This window comes from Vidua chalybeata, chromosome 2 (assembly GCF_026979565.1).
Source record: "Vidua chalybeata isolate OUT-0048 chromosome 2, bVidCha1 merged haplotype, whole genome shotgun sequence".
NCBI lineage: Eukaryota > Metazoa > Chordata > Aves > Passeriformes > Viduidae > Vidua > Vidua chalybeata.
This window is the reverse complement of record NC_071531.1, coordinates 100,794,359-100,811,195: the sequence shown is the minus strand read 5'-3', so window position 1 is coordinate 100,811,195 and position 16,837 is coordinate 100,794,359. Positions and strand designations below refer to the sequence as shown.

General features: G+C 39.8%; 1 protein-coding gene across 3 annotated transcripts in view; it reads right to left on the bottom strand.

The window, feature by feature from the left end:
* Nucleotides 1–16,837, bottom strand: part of ENOX1 (ecto-NOX disulfide-thiol exchanger 1) — a 359,470-nt gene that overhangs the window by 81,520 nt on the left and 261,113 nt on the right. For all 3 annotated transcript variants that reach the window (XM_053936182.1, XM_053936184.1, XM_053936183.1), the window contains exons 8-9: nucleotides 12,183–12,416; nucleotides 1,384–1,596 (exon numbers count right to left, since the gene is read on the bottom strand). In XM_053936182.1, coding sequence (XP_053792157.1) covers nucleotides 1,384–1,596; nucleotides 12,183–12,416 — 447 coding nt within the window. The remainder of the gene's footprint in view (nucleotides 1–1,383; nucleotides 1,597–12,182; nucleotides 12,417–16,837) is intronic.

The window sequence follows — 16,837 nt, the reverse complement described above, 5'->3', positions numbered from 1 at the left end:
TGATGAGCTCTCCATCACTTATGCAGGAAGCTTTAGTGGCTGCTCTGCTAAGCCACGTAAGTCCATACAAGCTTATGCCTTCAACCCTAACTTTCAAAAGATGTCCACTGAGGGACCAGAAATAAATTGCACAAAAGCCTTTAAGGCTTTTTTTTTTTTTTAATGTAAAGATTACAGGTATGATTCAGAAATTACAATGTAACAACTTCATTGTCCTCTTTCTGGTAAATTATCTTGGGTTTTGTTCTCAACTGGCACATTAGAGCTGGCTTCAGGCTTCACCTTTCTGAGTATCATAATGCCTCTTCCTTGAGGAGACATGAGGTGACACATTAAAAACCACCAACAATTAAATCAGTTTTCCTTCTCCTTTTTTCGTTGCCTTTTCTTTTTTTTCCTCCTCCTCTCCTCTCCTCTCCTCTCCTCTCCTCTCCTCTCCTCTCCTCTCCTCTCCTCTCCTCTCCTCTCCTCTCCTCTCCTCTCCTCTCCTCTCCTCTCCTCTCCTCTCCTCTCCTCTCCTCTCCTCTCCTCTCCTCTCCTCTCCTCTCCTCTCCTCTCCTCTCCTCTCCTCTCCTCTCCTCTCCTCTCCTCTCCTCTCCTCTCCTCTCCTCTCCTCTCCTCTCCTCTCCTCTCCTCTCCTCTCCTCTCCTCTCCTCTCCTCTCCTCTCCTCTCCTCTCCTCTCCTCTCCTCTCCTCTCCTCTCGCCTTTGAAGAAAACTTCTAGGCAATCATTGTTTTATGAGGGAACCTCATTAGTGTAAGTTCATTGATTGTATTTCTGTACTAAGGAAATAGCTGCCAGCACTAGATATTTAAGACAGTTTATCTGCCCAATTAGTACTGGCATTGTATCAGCCAACCAGTCCTGACGCCAGCAGCAGTACAGCATACTTTTCTACTGTGGAGGTGGCCTTTACCTGTGAATTTATCCCTACAAGTTACTGGATTCTACTGCCTTTTACCTAAACCCAGGCTAAAAATATTCCCTAATTGTGCTCTATTCTGTAATTGACCTAGTTAACTAGCTGCCACACACAGGCTACATATACCTTCTCTCAAAAAAACATGGTCTTTTCTCAGAGCAGTGAGGCTTCTGCCGTCTCCATTCTTGAAGCATTATGTCTACACAACAGTAGACATTGTGAATAGAGCACGTCTTCATCTATTAATAAAAAAAAAACTACTGAAACTTTGCTCACCTTGAATAATAAGTTCTTAGGAATGGTCCTTGATCCTCCAAACTGCCATAGAGTAGGGAATAGGATGCAAAGTAGAGCATGACTGCATTGCAACTACTTACCCCCAAACAAACAAGCAAAATGATAAAACCACTACCACCACCACCACCATCACTACAACACTGACGAAAAGGGAGTTACTTACATTGAGTGAGGATCCCTGTTAAGGCATTTTTGAAACTCTCCTTGGCTTGCTCCATCTCTTGCTCGTGAGCCGCCTTTTCGTTCATGAGCCGGCGGACGTGGCTGTTGGCCGACTGCACCATGGAATAGAACTGGTTTGCAGAGCGACGATTCACCTCGCCTCGCTCAATCCAGGTGAGCAGCACCGTGATGGCCTCGGAAAACTTGCTATCATCTAGAACAATCAAAGCACAGGTTTCAAATTGCAGGCATAAATATCCTGCTGAGAACACATTTTCTGCTCCATGCCACATTAAAATCACCATAAATCCTGCTTGCAGTATATAATTTTGGGGAACTTTTGTGTCCTTTGTTCTATCAGATGTAAGAAGCCAATACAGCCATGTGAAACTACATAAATCTTCCTTTAAGGCTTGTCTTCTCCTCATTTTAATAGCTTTCTCAAAACAAAAAGCAGCCTGCCCCCCTTCCCTGTGGCCTGAGTCTTCACTTTTGCAATGTCTCCCTTAAGCCGTTCAGTGATATGGAATGACCTTACAGCGGGAGTGAGGAGACCTCAGCGGTACTGGACTCACTGAGGAAATGAAATGTGTCTGTGTTAATCTGCTCAGCCAAAAGCTCAGTCTTGGAGCTTGGGCTCAGCCATAATTCTGTCAATAGATTTCATTAACATCATGTTGTTAATTAAGGAACAATGTTAAAGCTGAACAATTCCTCCTCAAAACACTGATTAATTACAAGGAACTGCTTTGAACAGACAATGTGCCAGCATTAGATTTGTATTATACAACTGTTTTGTACTATTCGTTTTATGTTTCACATTATATATTTTTTTAAAGGATTCCAGATGAATTCAGGAAAACATCTGGATTACAGCTTCATTTTTGCCATTCAGGTAACGAAAGTTGTTTTTCTCTGCAGAAAGATTGCCAAAACTGAAGGCTAGATTTTGTACACTCCCTCCCCAGGTAATCTTCTTTCCTCTGACAGTGCTCTCAGCTTCCTCAGAAGACTCTAAGCACAGCATCCATTACACTTCAGGCTTCATCAGGATTAAGAGGAAACATTTCTTTTTAAGTCCCATTTAGACTGAACTGCAAAAAAATATTATTACAGCAGTGTCTTCCTGTGGAACCATTTTTGTGCAATTCGATATTATTTTTTCACCAGGATTTTATTCAATAAAACTTCAATTTCCCAACAACTCATTTTAAACATCTCATCTAGTGCTTTTTGGTTATATTTCTGTATATATATTTTAGATGGCTCCTTTCTGTAGAAGAAGGTGTATATGGTTATGGCGGGAAGATGCAGTGTAGTCATAACCAACAGACACTTAAAACAAAAACTGGAAAATACTAAACCAAGCCAACTGTGTTACAGGATACAGAAACATGTGACACAGTTTGTAAGAGTCTGTTTTCCATGTACGAAGAATAATGAAATACTAATTGTTAAGTGAAGATTTTGGCTTTTATTCTGAATCAATAATCACTTCCTTAAAAAGTGAATAGCCTAAAATACAGAGAGGACTAGTGACATGCTCTGTGCCCACAGCCTCTGAAGAAGAGATTTTTACATTGCCTGATCTTTAACATCTTATTAACTGAAACATGCTTTCAGCTACAGCAATAAGATTTGCTCTCCACAGCTGAATAGGCATGTTCCCCCAAGATCCCTCAAGAAAAAAGTGCAAAATAACACATAACACCTTCCCTGTGTACAAGGGTGTATCTGTTATAAAACATTAACACGTGATTCATTATCACCATTCATTAATTTTCACTGGACAGGAAGAATCAGATGGGTATCCTTTCATTTCATATTGTCCTCTTGGATTAGACTCCACTTCTGAGCTTTACTGGGTACATACACAGCAGGAATGTATTAAGTGGCTCTGATGAGTGAGGTTGGCTGAATATAGACCCCAGAAATGCCAAATGTAAACAAGACTCATGCAAAGCTTCTTCACTGCAAGAAAACATGAGGATAAGGCTCTCCAAAAGACTTAGGCAAAATCTTCAGCCTGCTGAGTTGCATGGGAACTGGATGTCAAAGATGTAATACAGCCAAGAACTCATCCCTGAAACACAATGTTTCTTATAATTACACTAGTAAATAAGAATAACCTGTAATGGTTTCTGGCAATGTTAGCACGTTTCCACGCATGAGGAAAATCAGCAGCACAGAAATATCCTCCTTTTTCCTTCTTTTAGTCTCTTCCCAGTACTCATTTATATGTTGTTTTGCTATAGAGCCTCTATGAAATAAAAACACCCTCCCCTCATTTTGTTTTTATCAGGCACAGTGGGTGTCTGTAAGGGATGTTTGTAAACATATCATCCTTCTGCCACATAGATTCTACCCATTTAAAAGGACATGCTGAAAACCTCTTTTCATCATACTGTACTTCCAGGGAGCTGCAGAGGTCTGTGGGACTGTTATAGTTAATTCACAGCTCTGCTCACAGAGCAGGAAAAAATCCTTTCATTGGTAAACATCAGCATCTTCATTGATTACATAATTAGAAGTTACATTCAAAAATGCTAGAGAGTAATATATGCACAACAGGAGCACATTAGTTAATAAAATCTTTTCTCTACAGTTTTAAAATTTATGTCACCTTAATTTCTAACTTTTATATTCTTGAGCTCACTTAGTGACTGGTATAAGGTAACTCACTGTGAATCCGTTTTTTTCATCCAGAATCTTTCTTAGCAATGAGAGATTGCCTTAGAAAATCCGATTTTTATATGAGATTGTTAATTTCTTTTTTAGTCAGTAGATAAGTAGTAGAGGAAATGCAGCAATGGAATCTAATTTAAACAGAGCGTGAACTGCCTTATGATTGCAGCTGTTTATTTCAAAAAATAAAACAAAACTCCTAATTCTGTTCAAAATTATTCCCTCATGGTAGGATGCACATAATTATACACTGTTTAAAAACACACTCTTCAAATAAATTCCTTTATATAAGACATGTTCCCATATGTAATTGTTCTTTTAAAATAAGCATGTGGCAAATTATTTCTTACTCTTAGAGCTTTTTCCTCCTCCAAGTCACAGCATATTCTAAGCGAATAAGGTAGGTTTTATCAGCCCTGTTTTTGTTGTCTGTTTAATGGTGAGGTGAACTGTGCCCCAGAAGTGCCTGCTTCCCTCAAGCAGCTGCAAAGGGAGCCTGGGCTGGCCTGCTCCTGTATCGACATCCCTGCAACAGGCACACGTTCGGTTGGAGTAATCCCAACCATTCCACAAGGGCACCTGCTGCAAGCACCTGCACCCCTGCATGTCCCTGTAAAGGGCAGCTCCAACACAAGCTCTGACAACGTTGTGTCATTTGAAGATTACCCATCCATCCAGGATGGCTTGCTGGGTCTCTGTCGATAAGAGATTTCCAGGTGCTGCCAGACTCAATCACAGGGCACTAGAGAGTAGATATTTCAAATTCCTCTTATATCAACTACAGATATTTGACATTTAAATCCAAGCTTACAACTTAGATGAAATGAAATATAAAGAAAAGAAAATGCGTCCCTAGAGCTGCCCAGAAAATTGTTAACAGGACTATTTCTATGAAAAAAGGGAATAATTGCTGACAAATGTTTTGCATTTTTCTGCTTGTAATTTGACCACCTCTAAGCAACCCCAACTGGAATAAACATTTAATTGAAAAAGCTGTGACAACAACTGTTACAGAATGGTATCCTGGGAAAAGGTGTTGGAAACAGAGGTTTTACTTTCAGCTTAGGGAGTTTCTCTGCTGTAACACAGGGCACAATTCAGCTCAGAGTACCCTCAAATATGACTATTTACCTCTCAGTGTTAAGAACCTCCATCAGGTGCTTTCACAACTTGGGTGATGGTGTCTAAGGTCTTAGCCATTAGAAAAGATATCAACTAATCCATCACTCTGAAGCCAGGCATTCAAACACTCTTATTTCTATAATTTTTACATTTATAGGTATATTGCAAATATAGCTAACTTGATATTTCTGTGTTTCAAGAGTGACATTGCATGCTGGACTTCTAGCTAGGACAAGATCAAACACTGGGCTACTGATTTAGCCTTTTATTATCTTTTCAACCCTGGTCTTTCTCAGATGTTTGAAAAGTATCTGAGATATTTCACACAACACTTGGAGTCTCCCTAAATCACAGTAAACCTTCTGCATTGTCCTATGTGCTATGATGTTGTCCAGAGTCACCATACATTGTCTCTTGTCCTGAATCTTGCTCCCCTAATGCAACCTTCCAGTCTCACAAGGACATTCTGAAAAGACAGAGCTGTTGCTCTTTACTCCAGTGACTACACCTAGAAGGCTCCTGTGCTGTTTGCCTATGTTTTGGGAAGCATTAATGACCTCATTGTCCTCTGGCCCCTTTGTAAGATGGGAAGGGGCAGGTATACCTTTATGCCAAGTTCTGCCCTGACCAGCAGAAACCCAATTAACAAACACCCCTGAAGGTGCTCTTGTGCGTACTGAGCACGACTGTGCTGCAGGTCAGGCAGAGAAAGGACAAGAGTGGTGGGATATGTCTTTCCTTTTTTGCCTCTGATTAACAGCCTGTCCTCTGTCAGCTGTAGCAGTGCCATGGGAAGATGTGTTCCCTGCCTCATCCCCACGCTCAGCACTACCCCTTTGCTGATGGTTACACTGCCCTCAGTCTGCCTGGAGTGCTCAGCTGCTCAGACTCCAGTTCCAGTTTGTCAAACTGGGCCCAGTTCAAACAGGAAGGTGGCACAGTTCAATTCAGGAGGCAAACTTCTTCATTATGTATAACCACAGCCAGGGAAGGATGTATGGCCAAGGTTTCTCTCAATCTGACTTCTGACTTGATAGTTTATTAAACTATAACTAAGATTTCTAAACTGCAAAGACTGAATTCAACACAAAAAAGAATAAACTTTAGGAGGTGATTGCTGTGGGTGAATCAGGTCAGAGAAAAGGTTCACTAACCTCTCTCATCAGCAGGCTCAGCCCAGCTCCCCCATGCATCAGGAACAATTTTCTTTCCAGCACACACCACTTCTGGTACCAAAATGACAACCTATTTTTCTCTTGGCTTAAGAGCTTCTTCTGTACAGAGTGCCTGCCAGTGACCTAGAAACACAACTCTTCAGTCTACTACCCTCACCTTCTTTTTTTCCTGCTCAAATCCCTTATATAATTGTGCCACGCATCACACACATCAGTCTAATACTTTTGGGATTAATAAAATTTTTAACCCAGTGGCATTGCATAACAAGTAAGAATCAAGAAATATAAATTCTTACTGCCAAAGGGTTATTTTAAAGAATGATTAATATCCACCTTACTCTTTTTTAAATAGCCTTAACTGCATGCTATAACCAAGAAACTTCTCCAGTTATGTAACAAATCTCTAGCTGACACTAGATTTGATTAAAATACATGTGTATGTTCACTAAAAGATATATTAAAAAGTAGTCTCTCCCCCTGCATAATCAAACTCCTTCTTTCTTTCAAATTAAATCACACAAGATTCTTCCTGGGTGGGTGTTTCATGTCAGACACAGAAATCCATTATCTTCTCCTGCTGGTGCCATTATTTCCAATGAAAAGTAATTATGAGGTTATTGAGTTTCCTCCATATTTCTCAAAATCACACCAAAAACTTTCAGATCGGTGAGTTGCCGTTTCCCAGCTCTTAGTAATTAACTTGAGTAATTTTACAGTGTGGTGCATTTAATCCAGTGGGTTTATATTAAAACCTCAAAATCTGAATTGATACAATACAGCTGAGGTGAGGGAGGATGCTTTTAGTGATGCACTAAGCAGTGAGTGTCCCTTCTATAGGCTTTTGGAGGGATGTGCCCAGGGAATTGGGTTACCAGGCTGCTGATAGCTGAACCCACCTTATGCTCTTCTGCAAGCACACAAAAGTGCCCTCGCACCGTGCCTGCTCACAGCCCCTGTGTAAGGCTCTCGGAGCCAGATGTATTGTGCCACAGCAGATGTCAGCAGCATATGGAAGAAGGAAGGAGAAAATGATAATCTAAAATCAGGAAGGGTGAGTGAACAGATTTGACGCTAAAGCATCGAAACATGTCTGTTTCAGGGCTCTGTCCTGGTATACCGCTAATAAAAAAAAATTGGGCTAAAAAAAAGTCCGGAGTCTCAGCATTTAAACCTGGCATTCACTGGATTTGTTCATAGGATCTCACTTTGCCTCCCCTTCTGACGTAGCTCTGCACTGAATTTGATTATTTCTGGGTGAGATTTGCCTCTCTGCATAACTGCACTGTTTCTGCACTGCTCCACCAATCTGGCTCCCAAGTGCAGGGTGATCATGAAAGCAGTATATTTTTCTTCTCAGTGAAATATCCTATCTCCCAAGCAATTAAATGTTGTTTATATTTCAAACGATGTGCAAGAGTTGAGATTGTCAGGCTTGATGTTACCTGAGTCTTGTGGAAGGCACATTCCTCATTCTACTATAACTGCCATCTATTTATTTAAATTTCCAATCTGTGCTCTCTTCAGGGGATAATACAGTGCCTGGCAAAGCAGCAGCTTCTCAATTTTTAAATGATATTTCTTAAAATGAAAAACCATATGAATAACTTCCCCATGCTCATAAAGAAACACTATATTAAAAAGGGAGGTAAATTCCAGGGTATTTTATTTAACTCTCAGATATTTATGTCTCTGTTGCTCAAAATATTAAAAAAATCCCAGATATTCAGATATAGAGAGATGCCTTTGTTAAGTCATAGAACTATTTAACTACCCGCAGCAAGTAAGACATACGTAGCATTTTAAAGGATCTTACTTGCAAGAAGTGATTTCTGAAAATGATACCATTAGATACAGATATGCTTGAATTAAGAAAACCATAATGTTTGAAATCCTGCTTTGAAACGCAAATGTCATAAGCACGGATTAAAGTGTTTTGTTCCAATGCACCTGACAGAGCAGCACTCCACTTAAAAGGTTCAGCCTATCTCCAGTTGTGTCATGTTCTGGGCACCACATGACTTAACTGTTTATAACGCACCCAGGAAAACAGATGTCAGAGCATGCAAATTTGAACGTAAATATCTACCGACACATTCCACTGTGCAGTAATAACACATCTGATTTAACACTGAGGAATTAAAATCTCAAAGACACACACAAATGCTGCAATGAACCAGAAGAAGCAAAAGTCACTTTTTTTCTAGTGTAATAGCAGAAGACATAATATTCTGCTGGTTTTGTCAAAACAAGAACTCAAGGTCTGTTTTCAAAGGCTGTTTAAGGAGGTAAATAACATTTACACTTCATTGTAAACGACCTTGGATTCCCAGAGTTCACATCTGTGAATTTATTGAGGTATTTTCTCAAGGAAACACAGATAAGAAGGATCTCATGCTCTTCATTTTACTCATCTTGTTGGAATGCTGGAGCTCATTTCATTTTGATAATCAAGGCTCAGGTTAATGACATGAATGGTGCAGGAAAAAAATGTTCATACTGCCAACAAGGAGAGAGTTAAGAAGGACGTCATTTGCAAGAGTAATGAAGATCTTAATCTTAAAAAAAAGGAAAAATGCAAAAGGGAAAGGGAAATACACATAAACAAATACTTTTTTGATACACGCTGAATTACAAAGTGGTGGAAAACTGCACTGGTCCATAGTTTGATGGGTTTCTTTAATTTCTGCAAAAATTAAGTGTTCAAAACAAGTTCTTTGCAGATATGAAGGGATTCAGGATAGTCCACAGGGAATGGAGAGTATATTATAAATCCTCATGTATATGAGGCCTCAGATGCAGTAGATTCCCAGCCCCAGCCACCAGGCACTGAAGAACTGGTGCCTTTGCTCTGTGAAGCTCCACACCAGTAGAGACTACCTGGCTGAAGATTTACAATGAAATTCTGTTTCCAACTGGAACAAAAGTTCCTCAGTACTCTCTCACCCACAGTCACTGCTGTACCAGGTAAGTTCAGCACACCAGGGAACAGGAATATGCTGACAGCACTGGAGCAAGAGTTTCCAGCCAAGTCTGTTACACAAAACCAACTATTTCTTAGTCTTATGCTGTAGTTTGCAGAAAGATATTGTCACCTCTGTTACAGACTCAATAAATCTGGCCCACACTAGGGGAGTGGCTGATAAGCCTACCTCATCTCTGCCCACCATAAGATTCCCTTGCTGTCAGGAATTTCCAAGGCTATTTTGACAACAAAAGCTGCTTAGATTCAGACCAAGTTATCTACATCTATGGTTGTAAAGCAGTATCTTGGGTTGGATATGATCAGTTATTTTGGCTAGCTTTTTAGCTAGTGCTGCTCCGTGAACTTCTGGAGGCACTTCAGGAGCTGAAACCTGCATGTTGGGCACCTGCAGCTCTGTCTCATGAGCTGGCAACAGAGCTCAGGAGTCTTTTGAAGTGGGCACCGCAGCAAGGTCATGACTTTCCTTATGAAAAGAACTGCAGAGCATCTGCTGAAGAAACAACCTTTCAAGTAAAATCCTGACAAGTGCAGATATATTATGATCCTTCTTTAGGATCAATTGTCCAGGCTTTTGTAGCAGTGCAAATATGGTGATAATACAGAGACCTGAGGTTTTAGCTCCCAAATTTTACATATCTCTGTGAGTGTGTGTGTGTATATGTGTGTATGTCTATGTATATATACATATATATATATGTACATGTATGTATGTATTCTGCCACTTTCATCTAAGTCCACATTTAAATGGTCTTTTCCAACCTTAATGATTGTATGAGTCTATTACATGAACCCTTGCCAGAGTTGAAGAATTTTCTTTATTGTTTGTTTAGTTCTTTTTTTAGGATGTCACAAAGAGCTCATGTGGTGATTCCATGTTGTCCAAGGGAGCCCATAAAGTTCAGTGCCATTATTTTACAGATACTGGCTGTGATGCCATAGGGAAGGTAAAGTAGACCAGTGTAACTACTGAAGCCTGCTCTGCTTTCTTTACTACCTAGAACAGGGCACAGCTCATGCTCACTGAGAAGAGAGGGGTCTTTTCTGCATTCTCCACCCTTCTCTATCAGTACCGATCCAGGGCTGGTGTCTTTAATCTCACAACAATCACAGCAAGGCAACTGTTAATTAGCAGAACTTTCAAAATTGCAATATATTCTTTTGCTGGATATTAATGATTTTCAACCAATAAAAAAAATAAACTTACCTTTTTTTTTTTTTTTAAAGTGACATACATTGCTGAAAGTTTATTTCTGGAAAAACAGTTATGCACATAGTGTTGGTCTATATTGTGCAAAAATTTTTTTATATTAAACTTGAGCATATGGGTTAAGCTCTGGTTAAATTTCCCTTAGGAGAACCAAAGATATAAATGCTTGGAGTAGATTTTAATTAAGTATGGAAACTTCCCAAAATGAAAAGAAAAATCCTTCTAAATATAGTCATCTTAAACATCTTGCAAAAACCCACATTCAGTTGCCCCAAGCAATGACTAGCCATATGGAAGAAATTGTCCAGACTTTTTGCATTTTCTGGTTTAGTTCAGGAAACCTGTAGGCCTTACTACATAAAGAAAAACTTCCCTACAAAAGATTAACTCTTAAAATATTCAACTAAAACTAGATGGTTCTAAAACTGGACTGGAAGCTAGGTGTGAATTAAAATTTATTGTATTAGGGCCTCCTTTCTCCTGGCCTATCAACAGATCTGGGTTATTTCACCAATCTATCAAATAGGTTGATTAATTATTTTATGGAGAAGTACATCTGGTGGCCATGAGAGTCAGCCAAACTAGTAACTGACTGAGGTAGTAGCAACAACTAACAGCAACTAGTGCAGTACTCAGAGAGACAGCAGGGTGCATCTCTGCTCCATGCTCCAAGGATGAAACACTTTGAACTGAACACTTCTTCAACTCCCCAAACATATTTCATAGTTAGAACAGAGACCAGTGTGATGACAGCTAGATAGTCCAAGCCTAATCTAGATAATTCTGAAATAGTGGCAAGAATCACAGCTTCTTGTGACCTGGCACACAGTTAAGCAATGTGCTTGGCCATCATGGAGGAAAGAATGCCAAACACAACTGCTAAACACTTGATGAAAATAAATACAACTCTAAGTGGTGTGAAGAGTTGTTTGCTACATATTTCTTTTAAATTTTGTTACCATTAATAACTTTATTTCTTTGCTTCTTTCTGCTTATGTTAGCTATTAAAATAAAATGAATCCTTGAAGTGCACCCTTGAAAAATATTAACTCAGTAAATGTACCTAGAAAAAAAAACAAACAAGGAAGCAAACACATATCAAAACATGACACTATCCTGCACAAGTAATTCTAACCCTAAAGAGGGAGAGAAAGAATGATTGGTGTGTGTCAGAGATAAGTTGTGTCAGCTCATGAGGGCAATTGGAATGCCAGGGACAGTCAAATGCACGTGTAGGAGTAACCTAGATGTTGAGGATTAAACTAATTTTAAGAATAAGGCATTTCATGTGAAGAAGGATGCTTGCAACAGGTTGCCTTACTGAGAGAGTACTTCCAAGACATATGATGGCAGCAACTTAACAGAAAAAAAACCCATCTGTAGCATTCTGAAGGTTGTGTTTTAGCTGTTAAAGCACAGGTAGATAGACAGATGTCATGCATTTCCAGCAGGTGAGTGCCTGTCATTACCCTTGGCATAGAAATGGCAAAGAAAGCCATTTCAGTGGAGGAAAGCTAACAGGGCAAGTAATGAAACACCTCAGAGAGAAACTGGCTTCACTGCTCTGGCCTCTGCATGGCTCCGGCTTTTAAGGAATAATAAACTGGGAAGTAGCAAATGCTGCTTACCTTTCAATTTTTCAGCCAGCAAAGCAGCTTCGTGTTCAGAATAATGCATTATTGCTGGAGGTGAAGGAGGGCGCAGTCTGTCTTCTTCCATTTTACGTCTGTGGCGTTCTTCTCTGGCCAGCATTCTTTGTTTGCATTCCCATTCATAAAAGTCATCTCTTGCCTGAGCAAAATCAACATGAAGGCGACCTGAATCCTTTTTGTCTGTGCTAGATCCTAATCTCATGCGGTAACCTGAAATCAACAAGTAGAACTAACTGTTGCAGGATTTATTTGCTTAGATTTCTCTTCAATTTTTTCCCCCACTTTCAAGTGCAGCCAGGTAAAAATGTAAATTAACAGATCCTCCCATATTTATGCAATATCTATCAATCACCATGTTTTCACAAGAAGATAAACATCCATCCACTCATTTTCTTGAACATTTCCTGCACCACCTATCACCATAGTAGATGAACTGAAAAGTCAGCCCTAAGGTATAGAACCTACATTTCTGTTTAGAAATCTCTCAAAATATGTCATTTTTCCACATGATACTTCCAACTTTTAAAAGCACAGAAATCAGAGAAACAAAAACCAATTATTTAAAATAGATCTGTTTTAGTCTGAATGGGGAGTCCTTCTTCCACTGATCCTGTTGAAATCATGTTCAGTCCAGTGTTTTTCTCCACCCTGCCAAAGGAATTGGAAGTATGGGGAAAAGCTGAATTTTCTAAAAGCCATAACTATAAGTGAATGTGGAAATTGTGCTACATAAATTCCTGTGCCACAAAGTTATGTAGCTATGTTCCATAACTACAGTGATGCTAGATCTCAAATTTTGAGACTTTACAATTGCAACCACTATTTTCAAATTCCCCCATGAAAATAATCTAGCAGCAAATATAAATCACCTACAAATTAATTGAGTTCATCATTCCTTAAAGTAATTTCTAAAGTAGGGACAGATTTATTAGGCATTTGCAAGATTACTTTCAGAACAAATAATGAAACCTGTTGTGCCTTATCTTTAGGGATATTCTGCATAATCGTAATTTGGTCAATGTACCACATTCTAAAGTTAGCACACTACAAAGACTTAAAGTTAAGAGCTACACAGCAGTACAAAAGGGTCCTGCTTTGAACTAAAACTCTTGACTACTGTCAGAGGTCAGAAAAATCATGCCAAAGCTGTAAGAGGAGCTTTTTGTGGCCATATTTGGGCACCTGTCTTTTTTCCAAGTTTTATTTCTAAGGCACAAATATATACACAGAGCAGTTCGCCTAACTTTTAAAATGCCAACTCAGAGAAAGTGTGAGAAAATACCATGTAGAAGGCTTCAAACAGAGCTTTCAAATGTGGGTAAAATTAATCAGTCTACACAGGATAGCTCTAATTTCTCCATGCCAACACACAACAGCTCAGCAGAGATTTCTCAAATGACTGGATGCTGCAGAGATGAATTCTGTGCTGAGCTGGCACACAGGAAGCTCTTCAGAAATGCACACTACTGCAACCACTGCATAACAACTCCAGGGAGAGGAAACTTCTATTCAAAATGTCAGGAAAAATGGTGTTTGCTGCTTTTGATCTGCAATCCAAGAGAACCTACCTTCCAGTCTTGTGGTTTGCCTGTGGTTTTAAGAGCTTTAGCACCTCACCACCACAGTTAAAACTCAGTTCTGAGCTCCCTCTAGGAATAGCAAAGCTGAGAATTGTGTAGTAGATTAAACACATCCTTGCAGAAATGTGTATCTAGCCATACTGTTTTACTGCTGGAAAAACATTCTACTGTATGAATACAAGGGATAGTCTGTACTACAGCACATGTGAGACAATAGCTTCAAAGACATTAAATATCCATATATGTAGTGATCCTTCAAATAAAAAAAAATCTGGGTGCCTTTTGATTTCACATTTTCCTTTCAATCACCTTGTGGAGTTCAATTAAGGAGTCTGCAGGTGAGGAAAAGACTGTCAAATGACTTTCATTGTCCAGCAAGGAGTGCAAGCCCAGATGAAAAACTTGAGCTAAATGTTTCAGAGGTCCTTCAAAACCAAAAGGCATAAAAAAACTGCCTTACCAAGAAATGGTTTTAATAGGTTCCTACCAATGGAACCTATCAAATCTGGTCTCCAAGGTTCAGGAGCTTGGGGTGAAGTAAAACTGGATATTATAGGAGTGGCAAAGGAGGGGACTGTTTATTATTTTAAATTCCTTTTGGCTTTGCTTTCTTTGGCTTGGAGAAGTAAACACTTTCCCCCCAAAAGCTTTTTGTGGCCATATAGATATATGTAGCTCTAGTCCCAAGGCATTGAAGGGAAGAGTTACAGATACACCCTGTTCAGTGTGTCATAATAGAAGAAGAGCGTGGGTGACCTTTCAGAACTGGGCTCTGAACTAATGAGGGTGTTTATTATATGGTTTTATCCACAGAGGTGGAGGCACAAAGGAGTCAGCCAAAAGGGGTCAGTGGTGCAGCTACCCTGATAACTGTGACAAATGTTAGCCCCCTGCTCCCCGCCAGTTTGGCGTGCCAGCTGCATTCCTCACACAATGTTTGCTCTGTGCCAGAACAGCATTATCAGCAATGTAAAGGACATTGCCAAGGTGCCAGGTCTCGTGAACCTAAAATTAAATCTCCCAGCTGGGCTGCACTTTCCAGGAAGACTCAATCTCTCTTCCTCTCCCCCCGCCATCTTTCGCCTCCATTGGCGGGAGCACAATACTTATGGGCAGAGACAGAAATACAGCACTGCAGGAGGCAAAACTCTTGTGGACTTCAAGGCCCCTCACATGAGCTGAAAAAAGAGCTAATGAAAAGGACTGTGCATCTATAGGTTTTGTGTGCACTGGCAAAGCTGAGTTGTATTAAAGTGGCCCTCATTTTTGAAGTAAATGGGAAAAAAAACCTGAACAGTGTACATTGCAGTAGCACTGGACAAATGGTTCCCTTTGGGAAACTAAATTAACAGATTTTGGAAATTTATCATGAGTCACACTAAAAAAAACATGTGACTGCTTGTTTAACTCTAAAGACTGAAGGTGGTCAGCAAGCCGGGTGATTTCCACTAGCACAGAAACTTAGAATAACCTAGCTAAGAAGGGACCTTGGATATCACCTAGTCCAGAGCAGGGTTAGCTTCAAAGTCAAATCAGAATGGTCACAGTTTGGCATCTTTCACTTAACAAAAAATGCCTTAGGATGGTTTCTTGCACTTTCATACACTGGGCTTTGCAGACACTACAGGACCAATGACCTGGCCAGTGAAGAACAGACTCCTTGATGGTTTGATAATCAGAAAGACTCTGCATGCACAACTGGCAGTTTCTGTTTTGTACATGAGATACTCAGGCACCCATCTGTGCTGGAAATTTGAGCCTCAAGGCAGCTGGGAGGCTTGTTTTTTTTTTCAATACCCTGTCTCCCTATTGATGTTTGAAGATTGAACGTTGGAAACACCTGGCATTGCCTCCCCTTCATACATGGGCAACAAATTTTTTTTCCCCATCTCTTTGCTCAGGGCTGCAGCTAGCATTAACTTTGTGCCTGGCTTGTCATTTTTAATTTCAGGTTTGCACACAGTGGAAGACGAAAAGACTTTGGGAACTTGCCAAGATCCTCACTTTAAATGAGCAGAAACAGGAAAAGTTAATTAAAGTGCTAAATAAAAATCAAACAGTATTTTCATATCACAGGTCTAGTGCAAACTCCATGGCTTGACTTACCTTTGAGTGTTGCTATACTGGGGACCAGCCAATAGCTGAGGGCTAACCGGGGATCTAGATCAGAGTGTTAATGTTGATCAGAGGGAACTTAAAAGGAACCAAGTAAATGGTACTGAAAGGAAACCCACAGGGGGAAATATCAGCACAGGAAAAATGCACACATGGGCTTTTGGGGTGTAAACATGTCTGTCTCCAGACACCCACATGTCCCATATATTCAAGTCTGGGGCCATCAATAAAGTGAATTATCAGCCAGAAGGGTAAAGTACATATAGTTTTGAGAACAAGCTTTCTCATGGGCTGGTATGATGATTTTAGAAAATCTTTTCCTTGTGAGATCAAAATACATCTTTAAAAGGTTAAATGAAACCTAGCCTTCCTCAAGTTGACATTTTTATCATAGTCTTCTACCTATAGTAGGAGAACATTTTTATCATAGTAGCCATACCCATTTTTATCATAGTCTTCCAGTCTCCTTTTTCATACACATTTACTTGGGAGTACAAAGGAAAAAAAAACAAAAACCCAGTGATTAAACTGCTTGATGTATTTTGTAATCACTTGCTCTATTCTGATGATAAGCATGGGATAAATGCAAAACTTGATGAGATTAGATGGGGTAGATAGATAAAACTGATTAGGTAGACAAAATTATCATTATAGCAGAAATATCAAAGGCTTGACTTTCCCCTAATATAACACACATACTATATTTGTACATCTCTTTTGTCTCTTACAGGGAAAATAAAATGCCTTAAAAATATGCTTTGTTCCCACCATTTCAGAATATATTACATTTGAGAATGGAATAAAGACTGGTAAAGCCCTCCCCCTGATATTTCAGTACAAGGAAAACATGCCCCTGCCTAGTGCCAGACCTCCCTGGTAGTGGTGGGGGACAGTCAGTGCTTCATGTTTCATCTGCAGAGTTCAGCAGCCTTGGTA